This window comes from Anguilla anguilla, chromosome 13 (assembly GCF_013347855.1).
Source record: "Anguilla anguilla isolate fAngAng1 chromosome 13, fAngAng1.pri, whole genome shotgun sequence".
Lineage (NCBI taxonomy): Eukaryota > Metazoa > Chordata > Actinopteri > Anguilliformes > Anguillidae > Anguilla > Anguilla anguilla.
In genome coordinates, this window is record NC_049213.1 from 19,185,074 (window position 1) to 19,205,568 (window position 20,495).

Here is a 20,495-nt window from a genome sequence, read left to right on the forward strand (position 1 = left end):
CCTGTGGTTCTCCAGGGCCAGGGTCTCAGAGATCATGTTATACCTGCACCATCACACGCCGCCTTTAATTTCTCCCTGAATCCAGTGCAGACAGAATGCACATAACACACATGTGCACACACATGCCCCAGATCAGTCTCTCCATGTTTGCATGCTGCAGCTAAATGCTGCCACAAGCTGTGAAGTACAAGACTGCAACTTCACATTCATGTGCACACACTAACGCACAAACATACACCAGGAAAACAAACACAAGAAAAACATAGCCTGAATGTAGATGAAGGTTTCATGAAGTAAACAGATAAAATATAGCCTCCCAAAATGTGATGAGGCTGTACTGCAATGTTGCAAGAAAGATTTTGCAGGCTCACTACCATGTGTGCAAACTCCTCCTCAAATGATTATGGTACAACAGATACCTACTGGCCTTATTCACTTAGTCACTCTCATTATCTCACTCACTCAGTCACTCTCTATCATCCCCCCTTTCAGTCATGAACTCACTCAGTCATTCATTAACTCACTCATTGCTTCACTTTCTCTAACTCACTCATCCACTCTTCCATTTTTTCAGTAACTCAGTCACTCACTCATCTCTGTTTACCTTCCCCCTCAGGCTCCACTGCAGACTGACCAATTCTGACCTTTCCACAGATCCTGGCTCCGCCCAACCTCTCCCTGTCCCTCCAGCCGATAACCATGCCCCTGGCCCCGCCCGGTGGTCTGCGATAAGACACTTCTTCTTTTATGGGTCTGTGGGGTGATTCACGGGGCTGCATCATGGGCACCTGCTCCAGTGGGACAGGGAGCTGGGAATTACAGGGGTGAGGAACACCAGGATCACCATAAATAGACTAAACGCATCAGCCACTCAAAACCCCGCCCTGACCCCTGAGTAGAACACAACACTGCCTGCACAGATCACTCACAACACAAACCTCCTATAAAGGAAGGGGAATGCCTCCCCTGCTGGACAGAGAGCACAACTGCCAAAGCTGCACTGATGAGAGTGCACACGTGACTACACTAGCGCATGATAAAAATACAGATGAACAAAACATCTCTCCTCTCATAGTACTTTAATACGTGTAGTGGCTTCCATACCAAACAACAGCCATTGCCTTAGTATGAGGGGTATTTCCATTGCATATTCCAAGGAATTACATTTTTTCCCCCTTTCTTCATTAACAAAGTTTTCTGTTCCAAATTAGAATTATCTGAAGCTTTATTATGAATACACAATTGTGTTTCTAACCAAAATGTGAAAAATTTACCCAGGCTCTTCAAAGAGACAACCGAGAGTAAACACTCTCGTATAGAATAAAACACAATTATTAAATAAGACTATTTTTTTTTCTTCTTCAGTGTCAACTTTGGTGTTTAGAACATTCATTTCATTCATTTGTCAGTAGCCATATAAACAGCTTATTTGGAACATTTTGGAACAACTTCTCTTTCTCAAAAGATTATTTTCCCTCGTGTTAAAATGGTTGGGTGGAGTATACCCATGAATGTGCTGTTTGTCCAGCGATTACTGGGTGTACACTGTATATGTAGAAAAGCAAATCGCTCCACATTACAGGATTTAATATACTACTACAGTGATGTATTTTGGGACAGACACTGGCTGAAATGCACTCACCAGATGGAATTAGGGTTTTTGTAGGGCTGGCCCTGCAACAGCGAATGTCTGTGACTGAGTGAGAGATGAAGTTATACCATTGGTTGGCTGAGTTATGAAGTTACACCATTGGTCGGCCGGAGAGGTTCAGCCATATACTAGGTTTTGACCTGGTCTTGTTCACCTGAAGGTGAGCATTTGGGGGGGTGGGGAGAGGGTGGGGGGGTAGGAGGTGCTGAGCTTCATTTGAAGAGGTGAGTCTTCAGACTGCAACGGAAAGTGTGGTGAGGTCATTCCACCACCAGGGGGCCAGGACAGAAAGCGGCCATGAAAAATATAAGAGAAACAGTGGAATGTTAGAAAGAAGTAATGAAGGCAAACGTAGAAGTATGGCGTACTGGTCCGTTACGGCCCACTTTATGCACTGCTCTGGAGGAAATAAACTCCAGTGTCCCAATGCCGCGAAAACGCTGCTGGAAGAGATGCATTCTTTGCAATGAGACAGTCAATTGAGGTATTGGCTCATTGCAATCTTTATAGTAAATCAGTATTTGAACGCTATTATTGCATATGAACACAGCAGCGCTGCCTTTCTTCACTTTAGGCTTTGACGGCTCTTTAATTATTTGCAGAGTTTGCTATACTCACAGCAGAATTTTTTTTTTTTTTAAAGTTTATGTCAATATGACTGTTAATAAGCTCAACAAAGATATGTATACTGAATTACTTGAGTTAATATCTACGTGCTTCAATGCGAACTAAATACGGTAAATTAATACATGGCTCCAAAGCTTCCCCAAGTGCACAACTGTCTCGCATATTAAATATGATTCTGACCCATCCTCATTAAATTGCAGAGGTAGTAGTAACATTATGTAACACAATTTATTGGGACACAAGAGGGAGAGAGAGAGAGAGAGAGAGAGAGAGAGAGAGAGAGAGAGAGAGAGAGAGAGAGAGAGAGAGAGAGAGAGAGAGAGAGAGAGAGAGAGAGAGAGAGAGAGAGAGAGAGAGAGAGAGAGAGAGAGAGAGAGAGAGAGAGAGAGAGAGAGAACAAACGAATAGCTCCTTGTCAGACTTGGTTGATCGACATGGAGAACAGAAAACGCCAAAGTGAAGAAATGGACAACGTACAGAACAGACAGGATATGGAACAAAAAACGCTGACAACGGACAGTTCTGCAACTCCGGTGAAGCGACGTTCGGCCATACAGCGGGGGAATCATCTATACAAGGACTGGGACGTAGAAGACACCTGTCAATACCTTCGCGAAGAAGGCTTTGGTGAATGGGAAACAACATTCCGAGGTAGCTACGACTTATTTCCTATTTGGAAGAACATCACAGAAAATCCATTACAAATGTAGGTGTCTAGCTACCACTCGCTGACAGAAAGTCAGCTGCATTTGCAAGACCTTTGTTACTAATATTTGTAGTCTAATTGCGAAGCTAACTAGTATTCTGTAACTGTAAGTGATCTGAATGTTGTCGTTCAGTTATCTACCATCACCGCCAAGGTAGCTGTGTGTAGGCTATGCAAGACATCACTTCGGAATTTGAAAATCTTAATGTTGTGGACACTAACGATAGTTCAATTCTATACGCTTGCTAAGTTGTCTAGCGCAAAGATTTCTCCCGACTGCAGATCGCTGTTCGGGGTGATAACTTTCAGTTTTGATTGCCTTCTGGTAAACAGGCACGTACAGTTGAGGCCAAATACATAAAGGTAGGCTAAAGACATTCAAACGCAATTTTTCACAACTCTACACATTTCATGTTACCATACATTTCCTGTGTTAAGTCAATTATGGCATCTTCAGTGGGTCAAAGACCCAAAGATTTCAAGGGTCTGGGCAAATTCTGGAACTCTCCGACCTTTGGAACTCCGGAAATGAAGGCTACAAGGTGCTGTTGAAAGCACCTCTCCCCTCTTTCTGTAAATGAATATAATGTTTTTTTCTACCAAAAATACTCTTGTACTCTGTACTCTTGCCAAGTGTAAAACAGTTTGCGCAGTAAAAAAAAAAAAAAAAAAAGTCAATTTATCCATGTGCGGTTACCAAAAAACAAAACAAAACAAAACAAACAAACAAAAAAAAAAAAAAAACAGGTTTGCCCCAAACATTGGTGAATAGGCTACTTTGAGGTTCAGAACACGATTTGTGATCAGATAAATAGCCATATATTTAATTTTCCACCGTCTACAATCTGACTCGATACCGCAGAAATAAAAATGAAAACGTATTGCCGAGTTTTAAGTGTCCAATCAAGCTTTGATTTTGTATTCTAGAACGGTATGAGTGTGTGAGTGAATGGTGTGTGTGCGCTGCAATAGATTGGTGGGCTGACCAGGGTGTATTCCCGCCTCTCATAGGCCCCAGCACCCATCATGACCCTGTCCTGTATAAGCATAAATAGATAATAGATGGATGGATGAATCGTGGCTGTAGTTTGGGTATTGCATCGGTTTAAAGTGAAATGTGGCAAATTTAGAAAACAAGATCCTATTTGATCCCAACATAGAAAAGTGACAAATAATCAATTGGGGATGAAAATTTTTTTGAAGGCACAAAATTCATAAATAAATAAATGCAATGGCTTAAATAGGATGTAGGTTCACAACATGTTCTCCTGTTCAGCACCAGGCCATGTTTTTCTGGTGTTAGACCAGGGAAATATTTCACCCCTCTGCCAAACTGTGTGTGTGCTATCTGCAGGCCTCTAATCCTCTGAATAAGACAGAATATAAAGCCTTTGATTGGGTAGTGAATGGGTGTACACCTGTTCCATTGTAAAATGATATACACCGGTTGCAATGGTAAAAGGTTGTAAACCCTCTCTCTTGGTAAAAGGATTTACACCTGATTCTCTCTGTTCTTTCTCCACAGAGGAAATGATCACAGGTGCGAGTATTCAGTACCTCACAGAACCACTACTGGACAAAATGGGTGTGAGGTGCGTGGGGGAGCGGGTGGGGGTTGGGAGCTGAGGTAATTTGGGGTATTATGCTGGATGTGCAGCAGGTTTTAGACTGCAGCTATGCAAGTTAAAGACCAGACAAGGCAAATGCTGGGGGACAAAAATAAGTTTTGTGCCCAACATGGGGCTCAGCATGCCCAATTCCCACCCTAATTTACAATACTGCCACAGCTGTGTTCATGTGTGAACCCCATTGCCAAGTCTGGAGAGTATTGACATCCATGGTACTTGCGCAAATCATGTGGTATCGCCAGCTGCTTCCTACATCTAAGCTTGAGTCTGAGGAAGACCTTTCATGTGCAGGTTTTTGTCCACAGGCACTTGATCGACCCGCAGTGGACCTTACCACCAGTGATTCGTCTTTATTTTTGATACCTGGCCTTCAGCATATCAGTGCCACTGATTGCATTCCATTTTTCTTCCAAATGTGGTTTTGATGTATTAGACTGTGTGCTGTCAGCTGTACGCGATCATGCGATCATGTGACAGAATATGACTGCTACATAGATGGTCCAGTGTTTACCTGTGTTTGGTCATGTTATTTTGACCGTGTCTCCTTGACCAATGCGCATTTGGATTTGCACTATCCCACAGTCCTATGGACACACGGCTGAAGGTTCTGCACTGTCTGAGGAAACTGTGGGGCATTTCAGTCAAAACCATGAAGGTAAGAATGGATTTATAAAATGAATTAAAGCTGTTTGAAGATGAATTTTATCAGTGTAGTGCAGGCACAGTGACACCCCCCATCCCCCTGGCAGATTTTCAATGACCCCATCCATGGCAGCATCGAGATGCACCCCCTACTGGTCCGAATCATCGACACACCTGAGTTCCAGAGGCTGCGCAACATCAAGCAGCTGCCAGGGGCCTACTATGTCTTCCCTGGCGCCTCCCACAACCGCTTTGAACACTCTATTGGGTAAGGCAGGGCCACCCACACTGAGGCTGATTGCAAACAGCACTGTATTGGGTAAGGCAGGGCCACCTACACTGAGGCTGATTGCAAACAGCACTGCATTGGGTAAGGCAGGGCCACCTACACTGAGGCTGATTGCAAACAGCACTGTATTTGGTAAGGCAAGGCCACCCACACTGAGGCTGATTGCAAACAGCACTGTATTGGGTTAGGCAGGGCCACCTACACTGAGGCTGATTACAAACAGCACTATATTGGGTAAGGCAGGGCCACCTACACTGAGGCTGATTGCAAACAGCACTGCATTGGGTTAGGCAGGTCCACCTACACTGAGGCTGATTGCAAACAGCACTGTATTGGGTTAGGCAGGGCCACCCACACTGAGGCTGATTGCAAACAGCACTGCATTGGGTTAAGCGTGACCACCTACACTGAGGCTGATTGCAAACAGCACTGCATTGGCTTTGGCAGGGCCACCTACACTGAGGCTGATTGCAAACAGCACTGTATTGGGTAAGGCAGGGCCACCCACATTCTCACAGAATATTATGATGGTTGTTGTTGTGCATTGGCCATGTTGGGAGCAGAGTGGGTGATGATTTTGGTATTTTTGTTTTTGCTGCTGAATTGTAAAGCACGTTGAGCTGCATTCTGTGCATGAAAGGTGCTATATAAATAAAGTTAATTAATTAATTAATTAATTAATTAATTAATTATTGGTTGTGGGTGTCTGTTGGTGGTGGGTATTGATTGAACATGTTGGGCTCAAGGTGGGTGCAGACTGTTTGCGCTGGGTGCTGACTGGTTGTCTTGGGTGCATGGACAGTGTTGATTGGTTGTTTTGGGTGCAGGGTGGGTCCTGATTACTTTATTCGGGTGCAGGATAGGTGCTGATTGGTGGTGTTGGGCACTGGCGGATGCTAATTGGTTGAACTGGGTGCAGGTGGGTGTTGATTGGTTATGTTGGGTGTAGTGTGTGCCACCTGGCGGGTCAGCTGGTCAAGGTGCTGAATGATCGGCAACCAGAGCTTCTCATCACTGAGCGAGACATCCTGTGCGTCCAGATCGCAGGGCTGTGCCACGACCTGGGTGAGCTCCAGTACCGCCCACCCGCTGAACCACAGCCCAGGAGTACCCAAACCTTTTGAATGTGTATTTTGTATTCTGTATTTTAATGTGCTTGCAATTCGAAGCTAGCATTGTTGGAATCATACAGAGTAATGTAATTCTACTGTCTCTCTCATTCGTTAAGCTGAAGTCCTGTCATTCCAATTATTTGTATTTTTTACCCTTTACCATGTGTCCAGGTCACGGGCCTTTCTCCCATCTGTTTCATGGGAAGTTCCTCCCTGAAGTGGACCCTGAGAGAAATTGGAAGGTAAAGGTTTACTTTCCCATTTCCAAATATCATATGGTTTCTGAATTTGTGATTTTTTTTTTTACAATGCATGCTATATGCAATAATCCAATTGTGTGCATGCATTTATGTGTGTGTGTGTGTGTGTGTGTGTGTGTGTGTGTATGTGTGCATTTGTGTATGCCTTTATGCATGTGTGTGTGTGTGTGTGTGTGATTGTTTCAGCATGAGATGGCGTCCGTGCAGATGTTTGATTACTTGCTCCAGGAGAACTATCTGCCACCAGTGATGGAGCAACATGGGCTGATTTTGCCTGAGGATCTTGATTTCATTAAAGAGTTGATCGCTGGCCCACTAGAGCAGCATATCCAATTCAGCCAAGAACAGCCCACAGTATGTAACCATGACAACCACCCCAACACACGCACTCACACACCCACAAGTGCACACGTACATATAGATGAGTGCACATATACAAATACACAAGAGTGTGCATGTACACATGAGTGCACGCACACACACAGGAATACATGCACACTTGTGTATATATATGTGTGTGTCTATGTGTGTTTTCCCCAAAGTGGCTATATAAAGGCAGGTCAGAAGAAAAGTGCTTTCTGTATGAGATTGTGGCGAACAAGAGGACTGGCATTGATGTGGACAAATGGGACTATTTTGCCAGGTATGAGTGAGACTGTTCCACCAGGTGTGAGTAAGACTGTTCCACCAGGTATGAGTGAGGCTGTTCCACCAGGTTTGAGTGAGACTGTTCCACCAGGTATGAGTGAGACTGTTCCACCAGGTATGAGTGAGGCTGTTCCACCAGGTTTGAGTGAGACTGTTCCACCAGGTATGAGTGAGACTGTTCCACCTGGTATGAGTGAGGCTGTTCCACCAGGTATGAGTGAGACTGTTCCACCAGGTATGAGTGAGGCTGTTCCACCAGGTATGAGTGAGGCTGTTCCACCAGGTATGAGTGAGGCTGTTCCACCAGGTATGAGTGAGGCTGTTCCAACAGGTATGAGTGAGACTTTTCTGCCTGGTGAAACAGGAGTCTTAGATGAGAATAAAATCTCATCCTGATTTCTGCTAGTCTTCTTGTCACACTGCGGTATTTTGGTCCGTGATCAGGATGTTGGGGTTTGTGAAATGCTAGGTATGAAGGAACAGAAATGAACTTCTTGGTCACCTCTCCTATTGTCAGGGACTGCTACCACCTGGGGATCCAGAACAACTTTGACTACCAGCGCTCACTTCGGTTTGTACGTGTGTGTGATGTGGAGGGGAAGAGGCAAATCTGCACCAGAGACAAGGTACCAGCACACCAGTTGCAGTTTCCATTTTGGGCCCATGGGAAATAATTATGTTGTGATGATGCTATACTGTATTAGTGATTAAAAACCACAGCAAACCCTGTTGCCCAAAAAGAATAACCCTGGTTTTATAGTTTTGTTTTAAACCCAAATATTTTTGTTTGTGTCCAGGAAGTGGGGAGCCTGTATGACATGTTACATACAAGGAACTGTCTCCGTCGCAGGGCCTACCTGCACAAAGTCAGCCATCTCATTGAGATCATGTGAGTACAGACACACCCCTCTTCTGTGGGGTCCACTCTCGGGACTAAAAGGCCACACCACATATAGGTGATCACATGACCAACCACACAGAATCCCCTGCTTCCACAGATTCTATGGACCAAAATATATTACCAGCAATTCCAAAATCGGGAGAGTGTTAAAAAATGAAATAAATTGAGATTATTTGTCATTTGTTTTAAAAAATATGTATTTCTCACACTGTTGTGTCTTTGTGGTATTAAAAACATTATGGCTTCCCGTCTTACACTGAGTAATGATTTTTTTGTTGTTGCATTTTTAAAATGAAGCAGCTTAAATTCCTTCCTTCAGAATATATAATTTCGGATTCACAGCACCACTTCAATCTCATTCTCCCGTAGATAGTTCCTTTTCATAGGTTTTGGCCAGCGTGTGACTCTTGCTTCCTATAGGATGACTGAAGCTTTGGTGAAGGCCGACAAACACATCGAGATCAAAGGCTCTGGAGGCAAGCTGTTCACCATCTCCTCAGCAATCAATGACATGGAAGCCTACACCAAACTCACTGGTGAGAAAATAAACTCACCAATCAGACACCAAACTGATAGGTCTGTCACCCAACTCAACAACCTAACTCACAGATCAGCAGGGTTGGGTATCGAGAACCGGTTTCTGAATTGGAACCAGTTGCAAATTCCAAGAACTGGGAATTCATTTAGAAACGTGAGGTTAGAATATGCTTATCGAATCCTGAAAGTGTATTTTCAGTCATATTTGCAAAACAAGTGAAATACACTGAGCTTTAAAAAAGTCAATAAAAATAAAGTTTAAGAGGCTGCCCAAATGTCCATTTTCCTGGTTACATTGTGCATCATCATCCAGGAAACTACAGGCCTGTCAGTTTAACTTGCATCACATGTTAAATACTGGAATCTATCATTAGAGACAAGTTAGAAGTGTTTCTTGAAAATAACAACACCCTAGAGGGTAGCCAGCATGGTTTTCACAAGGGAAGGTCATGCCTGACAAACCTGGTATTCTTTGAAGAAACTAAGTGTTTTGATTATAACAAGGCTTATGATAGTATATACTTAGATTTCCAAAAAGCTTTTGATAACGCACCACATGAGAGACTTATTAGCAAAATGAAGACTGTAGGAATTACAGGAGGCATTTCAGAGTGGATTTGGAACTGGCTACAGGTACACAGATGCCCCTTTTCCACCAAGGCATTTTGAGGGCCGGTTCGGAGCCGGTGCCTAATCGCAAACCAGTTCTTTGCGTTTCGACAGCAAAAGAACTAGCTCTCGGCTAGGATAACTGGTTCCAAAGTGGCACCAACACTTGGCTGGTCTAGAACCAAGAACCGCTTACGTCAGGGGCTGGGGGCGGGATTATCATGACCAACCAAGACCAACTAAAACTTTGTGACTGCCAGGTGAGAGCACATATTATCGACCACCTTCGTTCGACAGACAGGAAAACTTATACTGATTTGCAACTATATATGAAATAGGCAAAGTATCGGTAACAACCTGTACCTAGTTATGTAGGAAAAAATGTCCTTGTTATCCTCCAGTGGTTATTTTTTCAGTACTTTCGTGATTTTTTTCTGTGCTGGCAAATAAGACAGAGGTGGTCCAGCGCTAGCTTTTGGTTTCTAAGGGGACGTGTATCGACCACCCCATATAAATGAATGGAACTTGACATAAATTTGCTAGCATACTGTTTAAGTATCCTGTTTTGCGTATTTGAGGTTAATATGAGAAAGGGTGGTCGCTATCAGCACGTCTAGGAATCTGTACATATTCACTGTTGTAACCCAAGTCACAGGACACAAAATAGCCGTTAGGAAAGCAGTTTGAAATTATGAAGCAACGTCTGTGCCATTGGATTTAATGGGTCGCGATGAGCGTGTTGCTTGTCTTAAAGTTGATATAATAAATAAGGCTGTAATAATATGACAAAATGTATATGTATGAAGTTGATTTTTTACATTTAGACAGTTTATTATCTGTATTTTTACAGGACATACATTTTAATAGGTAACAATGTTTCTGGGAAAGCGGAGATGTATACAGATGTATACAGTGAGGTAATGACGTGGCTCTCTAGCCCGTGGAAAAGCAAACCGGTTCTTAGAAGGTTGAACCAACTGCGAACCGGCACTAGCACCAGCCCAGAACCAGAACTAGGTTCGCGTTGGTGGAAAAGGGGTAAAAGAGCAGTAGTAGGAGGAATATTATCTGAGCAGGGAACTGTGGGAAGTGGAGTCCCACAAGGATTAGTGCTAGGACCACTGCTCTTCTTCATTTATATCAAAAACTGTGACAGGGACATAGAAAGTACATTATTCATATTTTCAGATGAGGCCCAGCTAAAAGTTTGGAATCTACTGTTGGAGAAGTGAAGATTAAGTGAAATATGTTTGATTTTCTGAACCCAGCAATTTTAACCGTTAAGACCCTTGTTTGATGTTCGGCACTCTGAATACCAAACACAAGTACATCAGGAGTTAAAAAACCTTGCTTATCCAACATGTAAAATATATTTCTTTGATTTAATTTGGTAATTATTATCAAAGATATATTTTCAATTAAGTTGCTGAATTCATTGATAGGCAGATCAAAATGCTGGATCAGCCTTTACCAAAATGTACAACTCGAAAACCAAATTAAAGTTAAGAAATGTATTAAATTATACAAAATATATTCACGTCTATAGATGAGGTTTAACTACCTTAAAAACAATTAACAAATGTTACCAACAAGTGTTACCGCCCTGGACAGGTTTGCAGTGACACAAGGAATGAATGAAAGAGAATACCAAACCACAGCATGCTTGTCCTAGTAAACCTAGGATGTGCCAAGACCAAATTTCAAAAACCAAAAGACAGTAGAATATTCCAAAAGACCAATTCTGCTGTATTCTGGTATGGCCTACCTTCAAGTTGAGTTCAGTTAGTAGAACAGTAGGACATAAATGGAAACTAGCAAATGGTAAATTCCTTACAGACATTAAAACTAATTTTTTCATGCAGAGAGTAGTCAGTGTGTCGAATAGCCTGCCAGGTCGCATAGTAGAGGCAGAAACTTGAGACCAGGCTTGATACGGTGTTAGATACTATCTAGTCTGTAGGTAATTAGAGCACTAGGTGCAATTTAGTCAGTTAAATGGCGAACATTGTTGGGCTGAATGACCTGATCTTGTCATTATTTCCGCCAGGCGAGAGCCTGGAGGGGATCATGGGTTTGGTCGTGTGTGTGTTTGTTTGTGTATGTTTGTGCATTTTTGTATGTTGAAAACATGTTTTTCTTCAGATTTTAGTATATGCGGTGTGCGTCAATACCGATGTAAGTAAAAACATTAAATGCATGTTATTGTCTGCATGGGAATATAGCTGATTGTATAAGGTATATCTGTTTAATAATTGCAGTTCTTTTTATCCTTGTACCATTTCCTTTTTAGCAACCACACTCTAAAATCACACACCCTCAAATAGAATTTATAAATGCATAAAGGACTGCAAAATCTTTTCAGCTGCTCTTTGAGTGTTATATTACAATACTAACATACATGCACAGCTTTACATTCTGCTTGTGTTTAACCATATGGCCTTTCACAATGAAAAAGTATATTTGCAGACTTTTAAAGGCATTGTAAAGCTGTTTTCAGTAGTGTCCATGCAAGAAGGTCACTGTACGTGTAGCTCATGGACACTTTTAATGAATGAGTATGACAAAAGGGTATTGTGTGTGATTATCTAAATTGTGATTGCTGGGGTGTGGTCTTCACTGAATACCCTCCAGATTTGCGGATTACTATGACAGTCTTCTCTGATGTCCATAACAGCCTGGGCGTGATCACAACATTGAAATTAGGTTTGGCCTTTTGGGGGTTTTTGTTTGTTTTTGCATTTGTCAAGTGGATGTGGGTCCATTAGTGCCTGACTTGGTACTCAGCTGGTCTTGATGTGTGATTCTGTTAGTAGAATGAGGGGACATAAATGGAAATTAGCAAAAGATAAATTCTGTAGACTTTAGGAATAGTTTTTTCATGCAGAGTGTGGTCAATGTGTGAAATAGCCTGCCAGGTCACGCAGAAACTCTCCGGATTTTGAAGATCAGGCTTAATATGTTAGATACTATCAAGTCTGTAGTAGAGACCTACCAAAATACATTTTTCAAGGCCAATACCGATTCCGATATCTTATATCTTATAGAAGAGGAAGACCGATATCCTGATATCAGCTGATGTAGTTAGCAATATATAACCAATATACTGTATATAGGCCAACATATAGCCGATATGGTAAAGCAAATAATCATTCTAGCGCAGCACTAAAAATCTTTACAGCATGAAGCTGCTTTTGCTATTGCTGCATGGTGCTGATCTGCAATCTTTAACAACCGGTATGACCAAACTGGTCTCTCCATAGTTATAGGTAATACAATTGGGGAATATGCATATGCCCTCAAACAGAATTTTGTGTGAAACGGGTGAAGTAGAACAGGTTATAGCAGTCTTACTATTTAGAATTAGTGCAGTCAATGCTGGGACAGGCTCCAGCCCCATGTGACCCTGAAGAGGAGTAAGCTGTTTAGAAAATGGGTGGACCAATGGACAAACATTTATTTTAGTTATTGAATTAGCACTCAAATCATGAAGTGATGTCAACACATTTAGGAATCATTTAGGAATCATTTTTGCAACTGTTTATTTAGAATCAAGTTTAGCAAGCATATTTATCCTTTTAAAGGGAACCCCGCCTGTTAAGACACTTAGGCCTTAAAATGGTCTAAATGCCTTATATAAACATGTCATAACAATAACAATGGCGACCTACAAGTCGATTTTTATTTTATTTTATTTTAAATAACTATAATCTTTTATACGGTTTTTATGACATGTTTGTATAATTGAAGGCATTTATACAATTTTAAGTCCTAAGTGTCTTAACAGGCAGGGTTCCCTTTAAAGTGTAGCATATTTATCTTTTTGTAAAGGGTCGCTAGAGTCGACCCCTTGAGTCTGATTGCTGTCATTTATAATCAGAGGTGGAGAGTCCAGGGTCAGAAAGTAAAAGTCCTGCGATGTGTTATTTCTACCAATGGTAGAAGAATTGTGCCACTTAGTAAACCCAGGTGATTGGAGCAACATAGTGGGGAGGACTTTTCATTTCTGAAATTGGATTCCACCTCTGCTTATGATTGACTGTGCGTCTTCGTCTTGGACTGTTTCAGATTCGGTCTTTGAGCAGATCCTGCACTCCTCCCAGCCTGAGTTGGCCGATGCACGCCAAATCCTCCGCAACATACTCCGCCGCAAACTTTACAAGTGTATTGGCCAAACACACCCCAAAAGGCACATGGAGATCACACAGGTGAGGCATAGTCTGGACAGAAGAGACAAGCCAGGGTGTCGGTTTTGGAAAAACAGTTTTAGAGAAATGGAGGCAAGATTGTAGGTAGAAAGGTTTGGCAGAAAAGAGAGAGGCAGATGATAACCTGAGACAAAATGAGCAGAGACACTGTAGAGCAGTGGTAACCAACCCTGTTCCTGGAGAGCTACCATCCTGTAGGTTTTCCTTCCAACCCTAACAAAGCACACCTCACTCAACAGCTAGAGATCTCATTGAGATGCTAATTAGTAGAGTCAGACGTGCTAAATTAGGGTTTGAATGAAAACTTACACACCTACATGAGCACCAGCATAAATTTGCTTATTTAGCTTTTTAGTGACCACGATGACTGAAGCTGATGTATAGAAAAATGGCGAACACTTTATTTAATGTAAAAAATAATGATAAGAATGAATAAAAAAGGGGTGCAAAAACAAAGTGGGCGTATGCAATCAGTAGACAATGTGCAAGGAGTAGACCACCAAAAAAAAAATAGAAATGACCAATGGATTGAGCCATTTACCAAATTTCGCCCTTGAAATCCCACCCTAGATCTACAGGGGTCACACAAATAGTCTACACCAAGGGTGCACAACTCCGATCCTGGAGGGCCGATGATCGTGCTGGTTTTTGTTCCAGCCAACTGCATCAGCTTTAGTTTTCTGACAGCTCTATAAACTACGCTATTTCACTCCTGTACTTCAGCACAGTAAAATCTTAAGGATACATTTCCAGTCTGTGGCTGTAGCTGGTGCTTATACAAATGTCAGATCAAGATATGATTGAGCTAATTAAATTATTAAGAGCGGAAGTTGTCATGATATCATGAAACAGATCGGCCCTTGTTGTGCACCCCTGGTCTACACTGAGATCACACCTCCCACAGCACACACCGGGTTGCACCACACCCAGGGAGGAGACTAAATTTGCCTAAATAATTATACACTTCAGAGATAATGAAATAAGCGACAGTCAAGTTTTAAATACCAAAGTACCATCAAATGGTGTCAAAGTCCACATCAAGATAAACACCCAAGGTCACTCCAAGATATTGCATGCTGCCCCATATAATAAATAAATGCTACTGACTACTGTTATTGGCAAAGATAATGGTAGTTGCTCCACGGTGAGAATAAGAAAAGTTAAAACACCTTGACGGAAATGATGCGGCACCCCTCCCTCACAGAGGCACCCGCGTTTCCTGGTTACATAAACAATATAAAAAACAAATAAATTTAAGCATCAAATGTGCTACAGTTCACAGGGTATGTCCATCTTACTAGATAGATTGATAGAGAAGAGAGGAGTCTGTGGTGAGGAGACTTAGGGATTCATGAGATTTGTCCAGTATTACTGTTTCTCTAGTAAGGGTGTTTGTGTTTGGGTGTTTGTCCCAGGCTGACCTACTGTCATTGGCTAGCAGTGTTGCTGAGGCCCGCCCACAGAGTGAGCCAGATGTGTTCCTGTGTGCAGAAGACTTTGTTGTCACTGTGAGTCTGCAACTGCCGACTGTCATCATCTTGAGTTCCCTCCATCCATCACCATCTCCACCTCATCCATCACCATTTTGCCTCATGGGTCCATCAGCTTTTACACCTTGTCCGTCACTGTCTGAGTTGTGGGGTGGATAAAGATATCAAACATTTACAATTTCTATCATGGTTTTAAGGGGCTGTGACTTTTTTTTGTTCTCCCTCAGGTGGTGAACATGGACTATGGGATGAATCAGCGGAATCCCATTAATAATATGCATTTCTACTGTAAGAATGACCCCACCAGAGCGTTTAAGATCGGTAAAAACCAGGTACAGCTGGTCCTCTTCACTGAGTACATTTATTTCCCAATTTAATGTCCTATAAGTACCTCAATTAAGACATTTAACAACTCCATAGTCATGACAGCATCTTGGTTATGTATCTTTGTTAATTACAAACCACAGCAGGTAGCACAAAGATTTGAGCAGGAACTGTAACAGGTGCTATTGAATTTGCGGGTATTACTAAGATTGCCACTAGGAGTGCTAGGGCTTGCACCTAGCAGAAACTAACAAAATGAACTTAAAGAAAGGTACACCGGTGTTTGAGGTAAATCAGCTGATATTTCTGACAGAAAAACCCTTAACTAGCAAAATTGCTGTGGGACGTACATTTACTGTTTGCAGTAGTATTTGTCAATTTTCATTTGTGTATTTATTGACGTAATAAGATGGAACTGTTATGGACAAGGTGTCTGCACGTGATAAATATTGTACTTCAGTGTTGACAGTAAGTCATTGATTCAGACAGTAACAGTTATCTGTTTGCCTTTCTCAAAGGTCTCCCAACTACTGCCTGAGAAATTTGCAGAGCAGCTGATCCGGGTCTACTGCAGAAAGACTGACAACAGGAGTCTGGAGATGGCCAGGAAGTACTTTGTGCAGTGGTGCATCAATGAAGACTTCACCAAGCCCCAGGTACCCAGTTCTGCTGGAGAGGCCTCCTGCCTCCTCCTCTTTTCTGCCCTGTGTTTTGCCAGGACACATAGCCCCTCCCCCTGGAGGGACCTCTTGCCTCCCTTCTTGCCTCTCTCCCTCTGCCACACAGTTTTACTTTTTGATGCAATGCAAACCATTTATTTTCAGTATAAAAGCGAAAAAACTTTGCGCATGTGCATCTTTCTTATATGCAAGACACTAAAACTTTTAGCCATACCGACAATTAACTAGTAATGACACAAGGGTCTGGAAATGCTTCTTTAGACTTGTCTCCAACAGTTTTTAGCTGACTGCATGCACACCCAAAAGAATAAAACTCTTGCTGAATGAATAATGTTATGGAGACATCAGAGGAAGTTTCACTGCGTGTGAATCTTATCAACCAATCAGCAGAACTCTCTGCACTGCCAGCCTGTATGCCAAATCTGTTCTGCGTTCACACAGCACTGCCATAACAGACAGAGGGGCATGGCTACACAGACAAGAGCTGAATAGTGGTAATGTTACTGCTGAGATAGCCACTGCTGAAGTTAGACCTCTGCAAAAATTTGGTACTACTTTATTGTCTTACATTTAAAAGCTTTGAAATGATATTTTACACTGAATTTGACATTGATACATACTGATCATGAAAACCAAGACAAAAGTGGTTGCTGTGTGTAAGTGGTGACAAACGGCAGTTGGTTACGGTCTCAGCAACGAAACTCTGCTGCTAGCTTATCATCTTACGTCTAAAACTCTTAAAACCATATTGTACACTAAATTTGACACAAAGTCATACAGATCATGCAAGCCAAGGCAAGCCAAATATAAAACTGAGGAGTACAGAGCCAAATCAATAAAAATAAGTCTTTGTTCCAAACATGATGCTCATTCTATCTATACATTAGATAAGGTCTTCTTTATCTTTATCAATGCTTTCTTACATATAGATATCATAGCGAAGAAAATTGTGTGTTAGGGGCATGAATATTTACATTTCACTTGCTGGTCACCTAATCACGCTAGTAGTTGTAGGAAGCTTGGTGCTTTCTGGCAGCCATTTTGAATTTTCTTCTTTTAAAAACCCATTTTGCCATTGCCCTTTTCAAAAAGCTATTGGGTCTGAATTTTTGGCAGCCCCCTTTAGATTGTTATGGCAAGTATGCCATCCAGCCAAGTTACGTCTTGGCGGGGCATGCCCCATACCTGTACAGCACCGGAGTGTTTGGCACCTTTCAGGGTTTCCCACAGAAATAACCGCAACAGCCACAGACTCTCAGCCCTTAAAAACATTAATTTCTGTACATTCTGACCCCATTTCGAAAGACAAAATTCATAAACAACTTCACATGTCCACACAATAAAGCCCCAAACTAAGGGGATTTTGCGTGCTCTCCTTCTTTTTCTTCTTTTTCCTGCCAGAAATGCTCCTAGCCGACAAAGAATATGTCTCCCCATTGGTTATTTTACGTACACCAGCCAATCCTTCACCAACACCAGCCAATCAAAATGTCACATACAGACGCAAAACGGACATATCTTTTTACCCAAGAAAATTGCCAGTCTTTACAGTTTGTGGCTCAGTGGTAATGTCACGGTCTACGGATCGTTGAGTCACAGGATCAAATCCCACCTGATGCAAATTTCTTATACATGCTTATTTGGTCACTAATAATTGTCCATTATTTTTCAACTATTGCTTTTGCGCCGCGTCTACCCAGCGTTCACTGAACGTATAGATTGCATTATCTACACGTTCATTAACCGCCTATAATATCGCCAGGCCTTGTGGATACAACCACTTACTGACCTATCTTCTACTTTAAAACCATGGATACATTTGACCAAGAAAATTCATGCTTTTAGACAGCTACTTGACAGTACAGTAACTTTGTCATTTTGACATCAATACTTTTAATGGTAGGCCTGGATTTTGCCAGTTTAAATGAATGAGTTATAGACAGTGCTTTGTAGGTGCAGGTAACTTGCCATTTTTTATGAGATGATTATATTTATTTAAGCTCTATCTATTTTTGTATGTTTTTGTTGAGTTGTCGTTTTATTTAGGCCATGTATAAGCCCCTCTGGTTTCTTGCCTCTTCCTGCACTATTTCACTGTTTTTGGATCTCTTCTGTTTTTGTTTTGTATTTTAATTGTGCTAAATAAAATCTAAAATCAAAATCAAATATACATCTCAAAGAGTATAAATTGGGTGCTACTATCTGCAACTTAAAAATTTGGCCAATTTTTAATCTTAGAAATGTCTTTATGTCCCCATTAATCGACTGGATATTTATTCATGGGAAGAGGTTAAAAATAAGTGATCGATGGACTATCACTTGAGTGTGCTAAAAGTTTTTAAGCATCACTAACTGCATTTCTAATCATTAACATAGTTCTCACAGGTGAATATTTTAGAGGCCACCCTATTTGGAACGGGTTTTTATGGTTTTTATAATGGTTTACAAAGTATTTCAAAGCATACAATAGGCAATTCTGGGAACATTGCTTCATATTTGTCTACTTTCCATGAATCTTAATGGTAAAATAGGCATAGTATGCCTGCATTTAAGAGGACTATCACCTTTTTGGAATCATAGTGCTTTTTCCTTAGGCAGGAATATGTGGGGGTCATCCTGCAGGCTGGGATATGTGGGGTCATCCTGCAGGCTGGGATATGTGGGGTTATACTCAGACTGGGATATGTGGGGTTATACTCAGACTGGGATATGTGGGGTTATACTCAGACTGGGATATGTGGGGTTATACTCAGACTGGGATATGTGGGGTTATACTCAGACTGGGATATGTGGGGTTATACTCAGACTGGGATATGTGGGGTTATACTCAGACTGGGATATGTGGGGTTATACTCAGACTGGGATATGTGGGGTTATACTCAGGATTATCTTGTATTTTTTGTGTTCAGGATGGCGATGTGACGGCCCCCGAGCTTACCCCTCTGAAACAGAGCTGGGTTGTTGACAAAGATGAAGAAGACAATGAGGATGAGGAAGAGAGGAGATGGAAGGTGCATCCCAGTGAGAAGGTGGAAAAGGTGAAACACAAGCTATTCTAAGATGGCTGGGCCTCAGGAGGATGGCAGGAGAATGTTTATGTCTTTCGAGGGGATAGAATGTGACAAATCCAAATAAGTGATTGCTGTTAATGTTGTGCTAAATGATTTTAGAAAGAGGCCTGACTGATGTGCTGGAAAGTCCGATTTTCTCCTCTCAACCAGAGCTGGGGGGCGGGGGGGCATTATACTAGTGTACCTTGAATCAGTGACCAATAAGATCAATCATTTAAGAGGTGTTCTTAGATGCCAGTGTCTGATTTCATGGCCATGGTACTTTAAGGGATTAAAAGAGGGATTCATTTTCAAGCAGCGTCAAGTCCCCATAAAACAATGGGTACCAGTGTCCCCAGACCACAGGAGGACACTCAGGTCCTTATAAAAGCCCATGTCAGAAAGCAGGGCGCTGATGTCCCCAGAGAACACAGGACACTAATGTCTCTGCAGAAAAACACAGGGCATTAATTTCCTCACAAAACAGAGGGTAAGACTCTCCTTCTGCAGGTCATCACAGTCATCAGAGTATCATCACACCAAGGATGAATGCTTGCACCTAAGCCTTCTATGAAAAAGATGTTGTGCCTCAATGGACTGATTTCTGTGTAGGGAGTGTGGAAGGATGTGTTTGCTGTGCATGTTTATGGGGGAGGGTTCTCCTATAGTCTTTAATGGGTCAACTCTTGTCACTGTGAAATTTCCTTTCAAACTTGTACTGCCAATAAATAATAAAATTCCTGATTCATTACAAAACCATTTAAGCACAAGCTGTCTTGCCAAATTATTTACATTTATGTTCCTCCATATAGCCTACACACGGAACAGCACCTAACTAATGTGATATGCATAGGTCTTGGATGTACAGTCAGCAGACATTATAACTTGCAAAGGTGGCTAGGGGGAGGGGGTGCTGGTCCTTTTGGGTCACTATCCAAGCCACCTCCTGTCTCCTTCAGGGCAAATGCAGTGGTCTTGGCTTCAGATGTGCACAGCTGGCCCTGAACCTGGATTACTCACACCTGAGTCTGAAACTACAGTCACACTCAGCTAAGAGTGGATCTTCTATAGTAGAAAGATAACTGGGTAGTTAAGTGAAAGCTCTCAGGGACATTTTGAAGTCAGTATCTAATTGA

At 41.9% G+C, this 20,495-nt stretch overlaps 1 protein-coding gene across 5 annotated transcripts; it reads left to right on the plus strand.

The window, feature by feature from the left end:
- Positions 1-2,643: 2,643 nt before the first annotated feature.
- LOC118211279 (deoxynucleoside triphosphate triphosphohydrolase SAMHD1-like) lies at positions 2,644-20,123 on the plus strand. 5 transcript variants are annotated; one of them, XM_035388363.1, is made up of 17 exons: positions 2,644-2,929; positions 4,510-4,576; positions 5,195-5,267; positions 5,362-5,522; positions 6,463-6,608; positions 6,827-6,897; positions 7,102-7,269; positions 7,458-7,558; positions 8,081-8,189; positions 8,361-8,452; positions 8,885-9,000; positions 11,753-11,785; positions 13,676-13,815; positions 15,231-15,323; positions 15,533-15,637; positions 16,148-16,285; positions 19,219-20,123. In XM_035388363.1, exons 1-17 carry the CDS (start codon positions 2,713-2,715, stop codon positions 19,366-19,368), a joined length of 1,980 nt encoding a protein of 659 aa, XP_035244254.1. In that variant the 5' UTR covers positions 2,644-2,712; the 3' UTR covers positions 19,369-20,123. The 5 variants fall into 5 exon arrangements, with proteins under 5 accessions (XP_035244254.1, XP_035244255.1, XP_035244256.1 ...); XM_035388364.1 differs by having other exon boundaries at positions 6,493-6,608; XM_035388367.1 differs by having other exon boundaries at positions 2,899-2,984.
- The last annotated feature ends 372 nt before the right edge of the window (positions 20,124-20,495 follow it).